Source organism: Cryptotermes secundus, unplaced genomic scaffold (genome assembly GCF_002891405.2).
Source record: "Cryptotermes secundus unplaced genomic scaffold, Csec_1.0 scaffold2113, whole genome shotgun sequence".
Classification (NCBI taxonomy): Eukaryota; Metazoa; Arthropoda; class Insecta; order Blattodea; family Kalotermitidae; genus Cryptotermes; species Cryptotermes secundus.
Genome location: NW_019722980.1, coordinates 115,802 through 136,401, shown reverse-complemented (window position 1 = coordinate 136,401; position 20,600 = coordinate 115,802). Strand labels below are relative to the sequence as shown.

At 36.8% G+C, this 20,600-nt stretch overlaps 1 protein-coding gene across 3 annotated transcripts in view; it reads left to right on the top strand.

Moving 5' to 3' along the window:
• LOC111861584 (sister chromatid cohesion protein PDS5 homolog B-A) overlaps nt 1-19,917 on the top strand; it is a 35,056-nt gene extending 15,139 nt beyond the window's left edge. For 2 of the 3 annotated variants that reach the window (XM_023846265.2, XM_023846264.2), the window contains 11 exons: nt 908-1,053; nt 1,969-2,103; nt 3,089-3,187; nt 5,252-5,382; nt 7,963-8,089; nt 9,627-9,849; nt 11,008-11,288; nt 11,466-11,663; nt 13,426-13,491; nt 17,231-17,315; nt 19,005-19,917. In XM_023846265.2, the coding sequence (XP_023702033.1) occupies nt 908-1,053; nt 1,969-2,103; nt 3,089-3,187; nt 5,252-5,382; nt 7,963-8,089; nt 9,627-9,849; nt 11,008-11,288; nt 11,466-11,663; nt 13,426-13,491; nt 17,231-17,315; nt 19,005-19,120 (1,607 nt within the window). In that variant the 3' untranslated portion in view covers nt 19,121-19,917. Of the gene's footprint in view, nt 1-907; nt 1,054-1,968; nt 2,104-3,088; nt 3,188-5,251; nt 5,383-7,962; nt 8,090-9,626; nt 9,850-11,007; nt 11,289-11,465; nt 11,664-13,425; nt 13,492-17,230; nt 17,316-19,004 lie in introns of those variants that run through there. The other variant, XM_023846267.2, reaches the window with a different exon arrangement.
• The last annotated feature ends 683 nt before the right edge of the window (nt 19,918-20,600 follow it).

Genomic DNA, 20,600 nt, shown 5'->3' with positions numbered 1-20,600 from the left:
CAGGAAACTAATAGATACTATCTCCAACACCGTGAGGCGTACAACAGAACCAATAAGGTTTTGAAATGGGTGGATGTCACTTCAACAGAAATGAAAAAATTTTTGGCTATAATCATTCTAATGGGGCTTACGAAGAGAGAAAGCTTGAAGGATTATTGGTCAAGTGACCCATTTCTAGAAATTGCAATTTTCGGCAAACTCATGAGTCATAAGAGATTTGAACAAATATGGTGGTGTTTGCATTTCAATTCATTTACAGTTTTCAAAAAGGTGAACAGAAATTCTACTTTGAAATACAAAGCATTTCTGTTGAAACTATCAAAAGCTTGGGCTACTGACGTCACGGTGGTGGCAGTACCTGCGTCAGACACAGACGTAGTGCAGCCGGGGCCATCTGTTCGCACCCACCGGAGGCCTCAAGTAGACCCCCCTGGCCGACTTTCGGGTGATATGCAGAAACATATTCTCGTGAAAATTGTGAAGAGTGAATATTGCAAGAAGAAACACCCTTCTAGGCAGTGCCGTGTGTGCGCAGAGCACAAGAAGAAGAGTAGAACTGCCTACATGTGCAACTTCTGCGTAATGCCTCTTCACAAAGCGGGAATGTTTCCAGAGATATCACACGCGCAAGCACTTCTAGGAGCTCTAGTAAGTGTTCTCAATTTCAGTTCATAAAATTAATTAGGAGATTTTATATTAATTTTTAGAGTGAACAGTACACAAGTTAGGGTAGTAGGTTTAAAAACGCCGGTCCCCAGGGTGATTTAAATGTTTAAACCACCGGTCCGCAATGTGTTAAGTAATTCTGGATGTAAAACTTGTAAATGGAGAGGCATGATATCCTAATTACATGTTTGTTTTCTGTGCTGAATACGCAGAAAGAGCTGATTGGTAATTTGTATTTCAGGTGAGGTATTTCCTGAATTTGTGTCTGATCACCTTGTCCCACTGTGGTTCCAGTTTGCCACATCTAGCACTCCGACACAAGCCAAATTGGCAACCTGTTGCTTGTGTAGCCATGCTTCAGAGCCTGTCATCTCACATATCCTAACAGTATGTAACAACAGATAACATTGTCTCAGTTTTCCAAGAGGTTTCTCTGCCAGAATTCTGTATGTATTTCTCATCTTTATTGTAGGTATAAGCCCAGCCTCTGTAGCCTCCTAGATTTAATTATTCTGACGTACAAGATGGTGTGTATAATAAAAAAGTGCCTCCATATGTAGTATCCTAAAAAGTGATTATCCATATCATTATCATTAACTCATATTGCTGCTTGAATAAATTACCAGTATAATAGACGTATCACTAAACCAGTGCTTCAGATGTTATATACATCAAACACACCTCATACAGTGAGCAGTGTCTGGCATATTGTGCAATGATGCCATGATAAATAGCCATTGCAAACTTTCTACAAAGGAATAAACGGAGAAGTAAGTTTGCCTCGACTCAAATCCTTGTATATTGCATCAAAATTATTAACTTTCCTCTTCAAGAGGAACAACTTTTGTCTTTACCAGTTTTTTCTGTGGCTATCGGAAGAAACAGCGTGAAATAGACAGGCAGGCAAGAAGATGAAATCTGGCTATTGTATGTGTAGAAAATCTTTAATTTTTCCGGTGTTCTCTGTTTCCCTCTGTCCATGGTCTTGTTGCTAAGTGTCCATAACCAGTTTTATAGTGCAAGTGCAATCAATGTCCACTGGCATTTCATTGCATAGCAGTCATTTAATTTATAATGCAATCATTGTATGATGCATTGTTGGTAAACAATAGGAAATTGGCCAGCAAGAACATGTATTCACAGGCTTACAGCAATGAATGAACAGTTTAATTATTTTAGTACAATTTATTTTAAGAAACATTTGGACAAATAATGGGCACTTTCAATAGTATCTTTTACATTGACATGCTTTGTATATAGTCCCTTATGTCAGAAATTCAGTTTTTGCCATCACTTTTGCAGGAACTTATGAAAAACCTGGACTTAGTCGATGAACATTATTTGACAAAAGAAGTTGCTGTAGGGCACTTTGCCACTCACTTGCCCAACTATACAGACACAAGATGCATTGCTTATGTTACAGAGATGTGTCACAAGGTAAGATAATTTATGCCATATTGTATGCCTGATTTTATTTCAAGTAATTTGACTTCCTGTGCCCTAGTACAATAGTTATGTTCCTAATTTGTTTTAATATAAAGTGTGCATTGTAATCTTTATGGGAAAGTATGTGATAGATGATTGATCAAGTTGGTATAGTGATTAAGCTTTACATTTAAATTGGAGGGTATCTTGGCTGAATTACTTGCTCTCATAACCGATTCTTCATGTTTTTTTAGTCTCTCCATGTGTATATGATGACAGTACCGTAAATTCCCCATTTCTTCACTGTTCATTTAGTTTTATAACACTAGAACATTATAAAGCATTATGATGTTAGAAATGGGATGATTAAGTAAAGAATTAGTTATTCTGTGTGATAATATTTGTCGAATGTGAGTCCACTCTTATCCTGACATGGTGTATCTGTATGACGAGTGTTTGTTACACATTTAAACATAATTTAAGATATATCACAATCCAGTGCAGCTACAGCTATGAATTATATATTAAAATAAATATTGTTAGACATTTTTAAAATTTTGGATAACTTGAGTGATGTTTTGAATTTTCTCATAGGATCCTGAATTAGAGTCCAAAATTTTGAAAATTGTAATGAGTCCCTGAGAGAGATGCTGGAATTTGTGCTTGAAATTTTGGCCTCTATGAATGTTTTTCTTACACACTGTAAAATTATATCACAGAAGTTGTCTTAAATTTATATTGACATGAATTCCAGCGGTAGTTTAATATATGTAAAACATTCTCATCCTTCTCCTCCACCCCACCACCACCACCATAATTTTGATTGGGAATTAAAAAACCAGTGTATTCATACAGAAATTGTCTTAAAATGTTATAAAGTATACATGGATATGGTGACAAATGCATTTATATTTGTATGAAACACTTCATGTCTTTAAATATAAACAAAGTGTTTGTGAATATAATGTTTATGCTTTTAATACTTTTTCTCTTATAGTTTGTTCAGAAGTCAATATTTCAAGATTTGGAAGATGAAAGTAGTAATGATGTTCAGTGGTATGAAAAGGATTGTCTTCCATATGAAACAAAGTGTAAGGTTAGTTAAGAAATAAATAGAAAGTGAAATTTGTCTAAAAGGGCTCAGAAATTGTTTCCTGCTTCTTACATAACCTTTCATTGTACAGATTATGAAATATTGCACCTATGGTTCTGTTTGAGTCACCAAAAAGTTCTTTCACATTTAAAACCATTCCATTCTTCATATAGATTTCTTATATTCATTAAAAAGTACACAGTGACAAAATAAAGCTAAAGTAATATATCATTGGACATAAATTTTGATTTTAAACATAAACCAGAGTAGAAAGGTGCATGCCAAATTGGAGTACACATATTTTCCAAATGCATTCTTGGTGATTTGACACACCTTGTTGGTCATGATGTTCATTTATGTCTGGCACAAACCTTGTAGCAGTACAATTACATCATGCTTCTTCTTCGTACTTATAGCAATAAATGTTGAATTTACCAGATTTCTATCTCTTATATGTACCTACTTTACCTCTGAAATAGACTGAAGTGTAATATTTCTCAATCTTTTTATTAGTATTTTGGTGGCATATTCTATCACCATTAATGTAACATAATATTTAAATATTGAAAATAGAAAGAAATGAAATGAACACCAATTGTAGCTTATATTATACAGGATGAGGCGCAGAAACTTCCTTTTTTTTGAAGGATAATAAAAGGAAAATTATCACTGTTAGACAAAATTTATGTTTAGCTAATGAAAGAACATACTTTAAAGTTTTAAATCATGTAGATTTAAACAAAATATCTTGAAGGTGGTGGCCACCGTTCTCTATGAATTTATGCAACCGTTTTCTGAAGTTCCCCTCTGCACGTTCCAACATGTGCACCGGAATTTGGGGTACTTCCTGCCGAATAACATTCTTCAGCTGAAGCAGGTTTGTGGGGCGATGTTTAAAAACCTCTGCCTTGAGGTATCCCCATAAAAAAAATCACAGGGCGTTAGATCAGGTGAGTACACTGCCCACAGGATGTCACCTTGAAGCGAGATGAGCCGTCCGAAGAACTTTGCCCTCAAAACTGTCATCGACGCTCAGGCTGTGTGGGCCGCGGCACCATCCTGTTGGAACCAGACATTTTCTAGATGCATTTCTTCAAGAGATGGTTCGAAAAAGTTTTTAATCATGTCCACATACTGCTGTGAATTGACAGTAACTTCATGACTGTCTTCTTCTTCAAAAAAAAAGGGCCAATAACTCCAACTCTCGACAACGCACACCATACTGTCACCTTATCACTGTGAAGTGGCCTCTCATGGAGCTCTCTGGGATTGTTACCACTCTAGTAGAGCATATTCTGCTTGTTGACATATCCGGATAGGTGAAAATGTGCCTCATCACTAAAGAAAACAAGTGCGTCAGGGGGTAAAGTTTCCAATAACGTTTCGCACGCCGTTACTCGGTTCTGGAAATCACGTGATGACAATTCTTGCACAAAAACCATCTTATAGGGATGGAAATGAAGATGTTCGTGAAGAGTTCAGCGTATTGAATGATTGGATATGTCTAGGGCGACTGCATGTTTGCAAGTGGAGCGTCTTGGAGATCTCAAAATTGACTGTCAAACTGCCTCGAGATTTTCTGATGTTGTAACAGTCCTTTGTCATTCTGATGATTTTTTCACCCAACACCTGGTCGTCCTAAAGTTCTCTACCCACAAAACAATCAATTTCCGGTTGGGAACCGGACCTCTGGGTTTAATTCTGAAGTAAGTACGGAATGCACGCTACACCGCCACGTAGGAATGGTTGTTTGAAAAATAGGCTTCGACAGCAAACGCACGCTGCTCACTCGTCCACCTCATGTTTCCTACTGAGGGGTATTAGACAGAAACTTCTGCAACTGCTGCATTCGCCGAGCCTATCCCCACTTTTCTGCGACCTCCCCTCCCTTCACAATGCATCTTCACAAAAAGGAAGTTTCTGCGCCCCACTCTGTACATTAATTATATGTGCTTTGTGAAAATAATGCATAGAAATACATATATACGAATATATATATTCATGTATATGGTGCTGAAGCAGCATGATATCGAAATGCTTTATTTTAATGTATGGCTTTGATTGCAGGTTCAGGCACTGAAAGCACTGACTCGACTGACTGTCAGATTGCGTGAGCAAACAACCACAGAGAAGACCTTGTCCATTCTTAGCAAGATTGTTGAAAATGGTGGTGCCTACAGCAACATCAACAACCTTAGGTAATCAGAATAATGATAGAACTCAAATAAAATTTTATCAGTTTTCTCAAAAATGCCTGAGTGTACAAAAAAAGTATAGCTGAATTAACAAATGGATCTGATTCAAATTAGTGACATTTAAATGACACTATATAAAATTCTTTGGCGCACGCAGTAGCTTAGTTGGTTGAGGCACTGTGCTATGAGCCGGAAGTTGTGGGTTTCTAGTTCCAATGAGGTCATTGGTTTTTATCCAATTTACCTAATCCTTCCACCCACACTGACCCTGGGGGTTGTCTCAGCCCCTAACAGAAATGAGTACCAGGAATCTTCCTGCATGGCAAAGGGCGGCCAGTGCATAAGGCTGACAACCTTACCACCGTTTGTGAGCTGATTGTCTACAAAATGTGGGAGCTTCGACATCTCACAATCCTATGGGCCCTCATGGCCTGTTACAGGGATAACATTGTCTTTTACCTTTATTATATAAAATTCTTATATGGATATTTAATGAAGTAAAATAATGAAAAGTTGAAGAGTTCAATCATCTGGGATATAATGCCATGTATTCTGTTGAAAACTTGCTTCCTGCTTAATTCTGGTTTCTTGCATGGCTTATTCTTCGACCCTGAAGATGGAGGTGACATGTTGCTCCAACATGTTGGTTGACTTTCAACAGAATACATGGTGTTATATCCCAGAAGAAAGAACTCTGCGTAACCATCGCTGTGAGAACCTCAGTTCCTACAAAGATAAAGTTGTCCCTAAACCTAATTAAGCAATGTGCCATGAAAATGAAAATGGAGTGGAAGTATAGCTCAACACATTCTCATTGGACTAGGTAGTGATGAGTGGTCAGTTTCCCAGTCTGACCGTATGAGGAGAAGGTTTTTGTCTGGGTATGGCATCATAGTGGTGAGATTTATTTGTAAAATCCAAGTAAGAACTGCAAAGATCATGTATGGAATATGTGTGACCTGTATTCCATTCTTGTAATTGTTTCAGTCATAATGGATGTCTAATTACATACTGAGATATAATCTACATTAGGCTCTTGGCTGACGTACTTATATTTGTAATATAATCCTCACCTCTTACTTTATCCAGGTTATATTGTTTACAAGATTTCCTTTTCTTTGACTTATATAATTTTTCTTAATTTTAGTTCCAACTCTGACTAGTGCTGGTAGAGAACAATTTTCAGCCCATTTTCCTTATTTTATAAGTAAAGAGTAGGCTTATAATGTCATTACATCTCTGTGTTTGTATTACCTAACAACATTTGAACCAGGTAATGGGTATTCATGAAACTTTTTAGGATAATTGTGCTGCTGAAGGTCACCCAACATTTGTGCTTTTAATTTTATACTGTTGCTGATACAGATATGGCAGATGTACAAGTCCAAGGTGCAGCAACATTAACTGCACATACTATAAGGGTCCTGAAATTTGATGTTGTAATTAATCTTCAGAAACATAATTTTTTAAGGTTATTTTTTTTTTGTAAAATATAAAACTCCATGGTTGTCACAAGAAATCTGTATTTATTTTTTGGTTTGATGGCAGTAGCTAGGTAAATTTTCTATGCAAATATGTCTTAAACATACCTACAAGTCTGGTATGGCCCATTTTTGGTACATTAACAATTACACACAGGGTAAAGGTAAGAATAAAGCTATCCCTGTAACAGGCCATGAAGGCCCATAGGGTTGTGAGATGTTGAGGGTCCCACATTATCTAGACAATTGGCTCAATGATGGCGGTAAGGTTGTCAGCCTTACATGCCGGCTGCGCTTTACTCCCCAGGAAAATTATTTATTTAATTCCTGGTACTCATTCCTGTTAGAGGCTGAATCAACCCCAGGGCCATAGTGCAGCAGGAAGGAAAAAAAAAAATCCAATGACCTCATTGGGACTTTAACCCGCGACCTTCTGGCTTGTAGCATAGCCCCTCAACCAACTACGCTACTGCATGCCCCCTTTACACACAGGGTGACAATGTGAAATATGAAGGTTATATTTGGTAGATTTAGTATAAGTGGATTCTGATAGTAAAAATTATGCACTGAAATGGGTCAATAAATTGTATAATCATTAATTTACTGCCCATTAAAATTTCAACATAAATGTTAAAGAGTTCTCATCCCTCGCTACAGTTTCCACAGAGAACCCTTCAATTGTTGTGCTGTTATATGTATATCATAGCCATTGAGGAACACTATAATTTCATTGAATATTTACACTATATATAATCATTGCTGTATAGACATCTTACTAGAATTGGCCGTGCCACAAGATTGAAGTAACTTTGTTATCAATGGTCAAGACTGTGATACCAAACAAAACATAGGTTCCTCTCACTGCTATTTTTTGTTACCATCTTTTGGTCTGTTTGTTCCTACCAATAACAGTGGCTGCTACAGATGACAGAAAAGCAGGCCGCAGCCTTTTATAGATATGTAGGGACTTCCTGCTAGCCTCACTGTATGGCGTGAAGCATATGAAAGAAAGTAGCTATTACAACCTGTTTCTAGAACTTCTTGTCACATATGGGGTCTCCTGCAGAATATATAAAGTTTTGTGTGGTTCTTGCAAGTGCAGTACTGCTACCAAGGCATGGCTACGGCTGACGGCAGGATGTGCCTTTCTCAAGATATGTGATGTTCCATATCTTTATGCAAAGCAAGTTCAGAAGACATATTTTTTCAAGATGGCAGTTCTTATGAAGGTATGTGGGTGAAGTGATGCAAGGAATATTGTGCAGTCCAGAATTGGTCTCTGTTTTTATGGCATTTTTAAGGAAATTTCATCAAACTGGTTATTATGGGCTGAGAAACAAGAATGGTAATGCAGAATTTTGGAACGCACCACATTAAGGTGATATTGAGAGGTTTTAAGAGTTGTAGTTCTGCAGCTGTTGGTTATGATTTGATTAGATGAGAAGTTTCTGAGTTAGTCGTCCTGTTTTAGCTTTCCACTTGCCTAGTTTAATGTTCTAAGCAGCGTTTCAAAAATTTTAATTGAACAGATTTACTTAGTCAGTAAATAACTAACTTAAAGAAGTAAAAAGAAAAACAACTCAATAGTTCCAGTACATCTTAACCCTTCATCACAGGGTACCTTAAACCAGAGTCTATTGCTGGTTTCAGCACGGGTTATTATTTTGTTTCATATGTTGTTCCATTATGTCTCATTGCTTCATGTTCTGTTCTAATCCCCTGTGCTGGGTTGTTTGCTGTACCAGATTTAATTTTATCAACTCCATCTAAAACAGCGTAATGCACAAAATTTAACACATGCTGAAAATATAGATCTCATTGAGATATTCAACTTTATGCTTGAAGATTGTTTCAGTAGGTTGAATTCTTAACAATGAAACTTATTCTTGGTCTCCTCAGAGGTTGCCAATTCATCTTTGGTGTTTTGTAAATAATCCTATACTCATCAATGAATAAAAAATGTCTGTAATGGTCACTCCTTTCTTTGTCCAACTCTTGGCTTAATAATCTTATTTCAAAGCAAAGATGGGCTCATGTCACAAAAGCATACTTGCCCCCCCCCCCAAATTAGTTATGAATCTTTGGGCCGGCTTTCATGAAACTTGATATGAATATCATGTCAGTAGAGATTGTTTTATCTTCGCTGTGTTAAATTTTATGCTGTCAGTAATACTTAATACCTACTGTTTTATCTTCGCTGTGTTAAATTTTATGCTGTCAGTAATACTTAATACCTACTTGGCATTTGTAAAAACTTCTGAAATTTCTTGTGTTAATAATCTATGAAAAATATGTAACGTTCATAAAGGTAACTTCTGTAGAATGTAAAAGTGCTACTTGAGAGCTGTGCAAAATCTACATTAAGTTTTTGATTAGATGAAAATAACTAATGAAACATTCGCACTCAACATATAAATCATTCTTGTGGAAACTGTGTACATCGTAAATATGTGTACAAGTTCTATATAAAAGTATCCTTCTATGTTAACAGTTACAAACGTTGCAACACTGTGATACTTACGTTATTTCAGATAAATTTAAGGTGATGAGAACCCAAACTAGTAGAAATTATGCTCCAGAATAGAGCACTAAATTTTATATCTATTGATTTATATTTTTTCTCAGACTCACCATACACAATTAATTGTTCAAAAGAAAGCAGGAGTCATAAATTCTATATGGAAGCAGGAAGCTGGTCGCATGAAAGTTGTTTATGCCATGATATAAGCTCATTCAGATGTATTGCTGTTATACGTCTTTTTACAGGATGAATCAGAATCTGTTCAGCGTCTGTTTGTGAAAAAGCTGTGTGAGAGACTGATGCAGTGGGAACAGCAGAGATATGGTCTTCCCAGCATGTTCATATCATATTTTGTGCTGGCTGGCACTGAGCAGGATGAGGAAGTCAAGTCATTTATATCAGATGCACTGAACCTGTGTGTGCAGGACAAGCGGCAGCAAGTGTGGAGTATCATGTGTGTTACAAGATGTTAGTATCTTGCTGTAACAGTACAGCACAATTGGTGCCTCTTCTATGGCATATGTCAAAGATGTAATTACATCGCTGGTCAACTGATAGCTGAACATTTTTCATGAAATATTTTAATGTTCAGCTTGAATTGTTCTAGTTTATATTTATCTAATTACATTGCATCTAGAGGCATTCAAAATATAACTTTTGGTTGACAGCTTTTCCATTTTAACCTGTAACACATATAGGCTTTGGAGTTCTCACAGTGGTGTTCCATCTTCTGAGATATAATGTGATATAGTTTGTTGGAAGTTGAATGACGTTTCAGAAGAACATGTTGCCTCCATCTTCAGTGTTGAAGAGTAAGCCAAACAAGAAATCATCATGGAGAAGCCAGCATATTAGTTTCTTGCTTGGCTTACTCTTCAACACTGAAGTTGAAGGCATGTCCTTTCGAGGTGTCAGTTGACTTTTAATGGACTACAGCAGCATTATATCCCAGAAGAAAGAATTGCTTGTGAAAAATATTGTTCCAAGATGCAAATGTGTTCAACATAGGAGTGAAGGGGTGTCAGGATCTTGCAAGGTACTGCTGAAACATGATATGGGAGGATAAGTACTTACTGAGAAATGTTATAATTAAGGGCTTAATATCATCCTCCTGTTTATGTCTTGGTCTTCCAGGCCTTTGTGATATTTTTCAACCAAGAGGAAGTATGTATTTCTGGTTACTCCATTACATTCTACATATTCCTTGTAACTTCTACTAGTCTTCCTCTGTAAAACAGAGGTGGCATTGTAATATCTCATGGAACTTGCCAGTTTAATGCTGGTTTATTTTATGTTAAAAACCTTCTATATAGGAATTATGTTGATAAGAATAGGATTCACTTGACAATTTCAAAAGTGAAGATGTGGAAGAAACAACCACTAGGAAGACCAGGGACACTGTGGAGCGATGAAGTGAGGGAAGGTACACAGAATAGGGGTATACTGTAATGTTTGCGAGAGGTTAGGGAAGAATGGAGAAAACTTTATCATAGAGTAACCCAGTGCATTTTATGTTGTAATTTGAGGCAGTGCTTGTTTTGTCTTGCTGTTTATTGCTTCCTATGATTTTAGTGTTCAAGGCAGTGCTTGTTTTGTCTTGCTGTTTATTGCTTCCTATGATTTTAGTGTTCAAGAATATGTCCCATTTGTTGACCTGCTGTCAGCAAGCCCTGCCTGAATTTTGTGTCCAAGCAGCACTGCAAATAGTAGCAAGATTTGTGTTAGATTTCACCGATGATACTTCAGTCCAGCGGGCTTATGTATGTTTATTTTTCCTCTTGAATTCATTGCTGAGCAGCAAGAATGGTAATTTTGGATTACTGGCCACAGACTTCTACATTAAATTATTTGAGCTCATGAGATCCTGCAGGAACACAGTTAACCCAGAGGATGAAGAGCTTAATAAGGCAAGTTTGTCAAATCACCAAATTAAAAAAGAATATATTCTCGTTTTACTTAATATAATAGGCACATATATTTCCTGTTATTTCTTCATATTGAATAGGTATTCTTTTCTGTAATTAACCTGAATAGTAATACAGAATTCTGATAATTAAAACTATACTATTTATGTCATGTTTCAGAAAATATGGGCCATGTGCGAAGTTGGTGAATATCTTCTGTCTACAGTGAATTCAGTAGTGAATAATGATGCTGAAGTACCAGTACCAGTTCTTGATGAAACCTTCCATAAAATGGATCCCAGTATTGACAACACAGCTGTCAAGTATCTGACAGTCAATATGGAGAATCTTCTGAACGAGACAGTGGCTTCACAATTGGTTTGTTACATTGTGATGCCTTTTACTCTTATTTCATTTTGTACAATTGACCATTCTGACTAATTTTATATTGCTTGGTATCAAAAGTATGAAGGTTAGGAGATAAATTAATTTATATCAGTTATATTCTTGATGACCTTTGAACAAAACTCTAGGCTGTTATTTACATGGTTCTAAGTTGAATCCCTCTATGGGTAATGGTGTGGAACTTCCTTTGCACAGATGGAGTGCTTCCAGTTTGATAAGCACACTTCAAAAATTTTTCCAGTGTTCTTGCTTATTTTCTCTTTGCTATGATATGACAAGGTTTCTTGTATGTAGTTTTCAGACTCCACCTCTCTCTACCTGACCCTCAGTTTCCACCTATGATACCCTTGATTCACATCCTGAAAGGGTACTATAATTGCTATGATTAGCATGCATACTCTGTATGATCCCTAGAATAAGACAAAGAATGGGACAGCTGTGAAGGTTAAAATCTTGTTCTTCCCAAGATGCACAAGTTTACAACAACATGACTAGGTAAAATGGTCAATAAAGTAGTCAATGTGTTGCTGGTATTGCAAATGAATAACTCTCCACCACTTATGAGTCTGCCAGTATCTTCTCCCTCTCCTGATTCAACCTCTTAATGTGTATAGGCCTAATGGAGGTTCCGCTTACATGCTTACAGGAAGAAGGCTGTAGACATGAACTGTCATAAATTCATATTGATAATCAGATGCAGCTGTTTTGAATGATACCCAGTTTTTAAGCCAGTCTGTAGACCGTGACCAGTCTTGACCCAGCCATCAAATCTGGGGTTGGCATTCTTTCTGGGGCTCAGTGTCTGCATCTCATTTTGTAATTTATTTTTATTGGACCAGAACCCAAATGGAATGTGACAATACTTGGCTACCCATCACATTTTCCTACAATCGGGCTTACTGTAGAGACTGATTCTAGCCTTATGCTTGACACAGTTTGCAGATTGCTGTACCTGCATTTTACAAGACTAAGCTTTACAGCTGCAACGTCTTCTCTTATACCTCTTTTCTAAGTTAAATCTTATGCTGTATCACATTACTCTAAAACAAGAATATTAAGTTGAGGCAGCTTCTTCTAGTCGTTCTTCTGCCTTGTGGATGCTTCCATCTCACTGATTAGACAGAGAATATGAGCTATAATTAGAGTTGGTTCAAGTGTGGGACCCAAAGATTTAACATTACTAAAACCAGAATCTTCCATTGGACATAGTCTTAGCCATCTATATCCACCTCTTTTCCTCATAACCTAATTTTCCAGTGATATATCTTATATTATTCTCCCATGTCTTTCGCACTCTTCCTGGTTATTACATTCTCACAAGTTTCCCCACTAAAATACTGCCCTACAATACTAAATGACATGTATAAACTATGAAGGTACTCATTATGTAATATCCAAAACTCCCAACTTTTCTTCATCCCTTCTTGAATGCTTCAGTTTCAGACACTTAACAACTTGTGTTGTTCCCTTCAGGCAGGAGGCTATGTGCAACAACAGAGCAAAATTGGTTGAATTAATATCTTATTCATTTAAGACTTTTGTGTTTTGGAAAGATAAGTGTTCATACTACCTACAGTGTATTGGTGGTGAAAGAGTTGTATTCAAGTTATGGCACTGACATTTTCTGGTGAGACAGATCACAGTATAAGGGCAGTCTGGTTAAAACCAGCATGTAGTGTCTTGAGTAATATTGCAATATCCAGTACTAAGTTAGAAGTTTTATTTTCTTTTGCAGGGTGGTGAATTTGAAGAAGGAGAACTGGAGGAAGAGGGTGAGGAATGTAGCTCTGATGATGAAGAGGTGTGTTACTGTACTGCTCTGTATTATCTGTACCTCAGAGTCTTGAGAAAATGGTAATATTTATACAGCACTCTGTCAACACACTTCCAAACTTAGAGGCCACCATCACATTTGAAGTTTGAGACATGCATTGCCTGCTAATCATCATGAAGATTGATTTGTCAAGATATAGCAATCATCATGTTGTGACTGATTAGGGATTATAGTGGAAATACAGAAGAGTTGCAAGATATGAAAACTCTTGTCACTGATTTAGATAGAGACCACAGCCGATGTTACTGCAATACAGGTGTTGATTCTGTCCTTCATATTTTGCTCAGACTTTTGTTTTTGCCAAACACGAATATGTATCTGATGAACATCCATCTCTGCATTGCCTACAGTCAGTGTTGCATCTGAAGCAAGGACTAACTGAGAATTTGGCCACGCCATAGCTCTAGCAGTTAGTCACTGGCTTCCACCGCGGCGGCCCGGGTCTGGTCAAGTGGGATTTGTGGTAGACAAAGTGGCGCTGGGGCAGGTTTTCTCCGAGTACTTCGGTTTCCCCTGCCAATCTTCATTCCACCAATTGCTCCACAATCACCCTCGCCTATCATCTGGGACCAGAAGTGGCCGCAGTACAAGGGACTTAGTCCCACCCCACTATACACTTTGAACATTTTAATTATATAAATGGCAATATTCTTCATGCTGAAATTTATTCAGCAGTTGGGTGTTTATGCCATGTAGATGTACCCACATACACAGAACGTAGACACTCGAGCAGAATTGACATCAGTGGTTAACCAAGTTGAAAGCCTAAAATCAGTAATATTCTTCATTTTATTGTCCCATGGTGAGAACATACTATTAGCAGTTAACTCTTTGTTATGGATAGAATAGAACATAATACATATTTTTCTAGAATCTTGGTGATTTTTTTCTCGTTCTTAAAGGCTGTTTTTCAGTAAGTTTTAAGTCATCATCATCAGTAATCTGTCAAGACGACAGGTCCACAGTCTCTTTCAAAACAATTCCTCCACTTAATGCGATCTAGAGCTTTCTCCTTCAAATGACAGTGTCCTCTTCTGTCCCCAAGGTCATCCAGTATCTTCTTACGTCTTCTTGTCACTTCTATCCGCCCATCTAGCTTTCCTTTGATAGCTTCTTTTAGAAGGCAGTTTCTGCGTAAAACATGACCAATCCAATTAGCCTTCCGTTTTCTTATTTCATGTAGGATATTCCTCTGCTCACTGACTCTAATTAACACTTCTTCATTTCTCACATAATCGGTCCAACTGATCTTCTCCATTCATCTCCAACACCAAATTTCGAAACTTTCTAGATGTTTCTGATCTACTGCCCTAAATGTCCATGTTTCAGCCCCATACAGAGCTATGCTCCAAATGTAGCATTTCACTAGTTTCTTCCTCAAATTTAAGTCCAATTTGCTGGTAAAAAGATTCTTCTTCTTGCTAAATGCAGCTTTTGCCATGGCAATCCTGGATTTAATTTCACAAGTACACCTTCCATCATCTGTTAACAAGCTACCCAAATATTTAAAACATTTCACATTCTCCAGTTGTTTTTGGTCTATCTTTATTGTGACTGGGGTTGGTTGTCTCGAAATTTTCATTACTTTTGTTTTCTCCACATTCATTTCCATGCCATAGCACCTTCCAATTTCAATTAGTCTATCAATCATGCCCTGTAGCACAGTTTCTTCCTTAGCCATTAACACAAGGTCATCTGCATATTTCACAGTTTGAATAATTTGCCCTCCTACTTTGAAGTCACCGAGCCCATCCAGAGCTTCCTTGGTAAGGCATTCGCTGTACAAGTTGAACAGAATTGGTGATAAACAGCATCCTTGTCGAACTCCTCTTCCAATCTGCACACTTCCTGTCTCCCCCCTGTCCAGTCGTACTCTAACTTTCTGATCCATGTACAATTTGCTAATCAATCTTCTTTCATGCCAATCGATACCTGTTTCTTTCAGGATCTGCATTAATTTGGTCCAGTTTACCCGGTCAAATGCCTTCTGCCAGTCTATGAAGCAAACACACAGTTCTTCATCTATCTCCAAAGTTTGTTCCGCTATAATTCTCATCATCCCAATTGCATCCCTGGTTCCTTTTCCTCTTCTAAATCCAAACTGATCTTCTCCAAGTACATCCTCTATTTTCCTTTCAATTCTTCTTTTAAGTATCTTTGCTATTATCTTTGCTGTATGTGCAATAAGGCTTATTGTGCGATGGTCGCTGCATTTTAAGTAACAAACTTAAATACGTTAAGCTATGTCATTTAAAACCCTGCATCAACTTAAAAGTTATATAATGTCAAAACATGAGGATGACTAAGAATAGCTGCACTAATCCTCAGCCAGGATAGTAAGTATCCTGGCCAAGGTTTAATCTGCTGAGCACAAATTGGGCATTATTGCTACACTGACTTGCTCAGTACATTACAGGTTACTTAATTTTGTTCTACATTAGTAGAATGCCTCACAGTAATTAATTCTTTGGTTGAATGCTCTGAAACATGGGTGTACATATGGTGAAAATTTTTTACTTTTTTGGAAACTGTCCAATGCTTGTTTCTCTTGAATTCAAAGGAATTTGTCCGCATGTTGTTGGATCTGTTGTGTAGAAAGTTAGAGAACCAGATTCAGTATAGCAATATTATGTTTGGCATTCTCTTCTCCAGTTGTTAAATGATTGGTTCTCATCTTTCTGATCAATTTTGTAATTATTTCTTATTTTGCAGTTGAAACCAGTACTGCTAATCTTTTGTTTCACTTAATTTAAAATAAGTCTTCTACAGTATACATTTTCACTTAACTTCCTGTTGTTTAGAGTTATAATTTTGACTCTGTTCTGATTCAGTGAGGGATATCAATTAATGATTCATGTAATCCCACCTGCTCCTACTGCTAGCTGCTGTTAAAACCAAATGAACACCCAAGTAGCAAGTGCCTTGAATATTTGTGTTTTCTACACTTGGCACAGAAAACATGGATTTTATTCTAATTTTAGCCTACTTCACTTATTTTATAAGGCAAGACAAACTAGTGTGACTGCTCCCTCCCTTCCTCTCAATAACATTTTGACCAGCTGGTGCATTTTCATGATAGTTGGCTGAACATATGCCTGTGAGGATACCCACCTTGCTTTCATACTTGTGGTTACCTACAGTGAAATTCCAACATGGTAACCATGCGAATTTGTGGCAAGAAGAGATACTTTTGCAGGGTCCTGAAATTTTATGTTGTAATAGACCTTTCAGAAATATGCAACTTCTGCTTGTGGGTGTAAAAAATGTGGTGAGTGTTATTTTACCTTTTGATTTGATAATATAAAGTGTATTGTGGCATATAGTGCTTTGAAAAAAATGCAACTTTTGCTTTTGGGTGTAAAAAATGTAGTGAATGTTATTTACCTTTTGATTTGATAATAACATATGTATTGTGGCTATACACCCATTGCTAGGCAAAGACCTTGAAGACAACAGCCTTTGCTGTGCAACAGAATGGTAAACATACCTCTACAACAATAGATTTACTGTCGGAAACGGCGTTTTCTACGTGGTCTCTGGTGGTGAATTATTTTTAGGGCAATTGGGGCGACCCAGTTTTGTCAGTTAAGAGTTGATTTCTGCACAGAAGGCTGTGAAGATAGGACCTGAGTGCCAGAAGCTGAAGGATCTCCATTGTTAGAAACTGCTGGATAAATTTAATAACTCACTGTCTTGTGGTTTACAGGTGGCTGTATTTTATCCAAATAAAGGACAGTATGAGATACAGAAGCAGACTAGAAGCAGGACAGAATCACCACAGGCTACTTCAAGTAAGATCAGTTATTTTATGACTGTTTCTTTAGTTGGAAGCATATGGACATACTAAATTGAATATTATGTTAGTAGTTGTGTTTCATCTCTCTTCAAGTTGTGCAAATTTGGCTCAAGATTTCTATGATTTCAAATTTGAAGAAATCCATTATTCTTAAGTTGTGTCATGTATACAGACAGACAGATGGATGGAGTCAACTTAATAGGGACTCTTCAAGTTTGTGAATGCACTTAACAGTAGTGAAGAGATAAGCTGCAAACTAGATGAACTACACGTAGAAGTTTGGAATTACATTGTAGATAGTCTTTAACTAAATACAAGAAGAAGTTGTGTCTACACAGGCTTATAGTTAGCATGAGATGATCTGCAACAAAATATATTTGTGTTTCCAGTAAATGAACATGAAGGCAGGTGTCATGCACAGTTACAAAAATGCATTTGATAAGTATGTGTACTCCAGAATGGACTGCACGTTTCTGTTTTTGTCTAACCTGCTGGAAATAATCCATTAATGTATGCATGTACTCATGAATGGTTCTTCCAGACAATTTTAATTGCAGTGAATGTATTCACTCACTAACTATTCTCTTCCAGTGAAATATCTGTTAGCATGGATGGAGGGCTACAAGTTTACAAACACTACTAGAGAAGCAGTCTGATTTTTGTAATATCCTGAATACTGGGTCCTGTTATTTGTCTGGCTTGAGTTTGAGGCTAACCAAATTCAATGCAAATTTTTCCACGTACTTTCTGCACTCTTATCTTTACAGTCGAATATTTATGAATATGAGAAGCAGCATGGTTTAGAGTCACACAAAACAGTGTTAAGACAGTAAAGCTATGGATGTTGGCTAATCAGGTTAAGGACATAGGATGTATGTCTGTGTACAATCATTCATGTATGCATGTGTGTGTTTGTATACAGCCTGACCTAACTCATTTCCTGGATTTCAAGATTAAAGTGTGCAAATAATTAAATTTGTGGAAATAGGATGAAGTTATGGGGAAGCCGGAGAACATTCACAATTTAAGTGGTTATTAGAATGTTGGTACTACAGCAGCAGAATGTTAAAAAGTTGGTGACATGATCAAAATGTTGCAGTGATAACAGCAACTGAAAATGTTTTTACATGGGAAAGTGGTAAATGTTTGGTTTCTTATTAGCAGCCACTTACACTCTTTTTGTTTATCAAGCACTGAGAATTTTGGAATCCATCTGGCTCTTTGCTTTTGTTTCATTAATATTTAAGTTTAAGATGTGCAGGTACTTGGGCTATAGCACCAAAATCTGGTGGTGGGATTTCAACCATAGCTTATGGACATTCCAGCACAGGCGGAATGCAGTTGAAACCTTTGATGATTATTCATCTCCTCATTTTCTACAGGGAATTGCTGGGATAGTACCTTCAAATAGCCCATGATTACCTATTTCTATATCCTTACCCACTCTCTGTTTTTGATTGTTTTCACATCTCATTTGATATTGTACAACCCATTCAATTAAGCAACATCTTTAAATAACCTAATAACCAATAAATCAGCCAGTTACACATCAAAAAACGTATTCAGCTCTCCCTGACTATCTGGACATTAGTATTACACTTATTTCTAGGTAAATGCTTGGAGAAAGGGTACCATAGCTGAAACACTTCACTTGGATATGTTGGCTGAAATATTCCTGTTTCAGATGCTGAAGAATCTCCGAGAACCAGAATGCGATTACAAATTTCCAGGATTCAGAGATCTGCAAGAAAGAGAAGAAGGAAAAGCAGTTCTTTGAGGAAGAATCAAGAGGCTGAATGAGTCCACTGATGGCTTAGTGTGACGAGAAGTGCATATTTTTAAGGAACTCTGACCTTCAAACCATTACCAGCTTGGAGGGCGACATCTACCTTACAGTACACCGTTCACACATTCAGTAGTTAAATTTGTAATTCCCTTTTACTTTTAATTGTTGAATAATTATGATAACTTTACATTAGCTACCAGGGGAAGGTCTTTTTCTTTTCATGTAGTATGTATCAGTTTTCATGATTTATAAATTTTCAGTTTGGCTGCTTCTTGTATACCACTTAGTATAAAGCTACTTTGCATTAAATGCATGGAAATATAGCAGACATTTTTAACTTACGTGTCAAAATAGGTATTTCATCTTAAACACATGATGGGTTTTCTTATAACTGTGAAATCATTTAGAAAACCAGTAATTATTGTGAGAGACCATATCCAGAATTGTTCTGGGGCTTGTACAGCCCTTTCTTCAGAGGTAAAGGCAATTGTAGCATAATGCTGGATACTGATCTTTGTATTATTCTAAGGTTGTTTTATGTTTTCCCCCCTGGTTCCTTTATGTCTTCATGCTGTGGTGTTTAGACATAAGGTTGTCTTTGTTCTCACTTTTATCTTTACAAAAAAGAAATACCATTAATTATTTTTTGTCATGTTTGGAATTGTTATGTTTATATGTCCAGTTTCAGAGTTACAATCTTACCCATGTGTTCTTAGCTTTAAATGAAGCTAATGTCTGATTTTGTATGTTTGCTACTGAAATAAGTACCACATGTGATATAATTTTGCAGTAAAGCATTATATTTACCTCAGTATATTATATACCTTTCTTCTTCAGAATAGAAGAGTGTTCTAGCCTGATGAAAGAGGCAACAGATTCCTTCAAAATCTATCTATTTATTTATTTTTTTATTTATTTACTTCATATCCATGGATCATTATACATGATATAGGACAAGTCAAATATTTAATTTGTTTCATTCTGGTCCGTCACACTAACAGTATTATACAAATGATAAAACAATTCCACCCAGTGTGACTGTTGAAGCTTTTACTACTTCACTTTTTAGCACCCTAACATGTTTCGGTCCTTATGGACCAACATCGGAGGGAACATCAATACTTTTAGAAACTACTATTACATTGGGTGTTTTGATTTTTAAAATACATAAATATACAATATTTGTAATATACACTTATACAAAATCCAAATTTCTTACAACTACAGCAACAGTCCTTGATGCATTAAAGTTCTTTCAAAAACTTTTTGTTATTTAAGTTAAAATTCTATAACCGAGTAGGTCCGTGTCCCTTGTCCTTTCATTTTTCTTTACGGGCCTGAAATGTGCCACCTGTCTTTCTTGGGAAGGTAGTTCTTGTTGTCATCCTATGTCTGTTCGTAGCATGCTGTGTTTTTACCGTTCCAGTATGCACATACTGGAATGGTAAAAACAACACCACTTAAGTTTGATTTAAGTGTTAGTACAAGAGGACA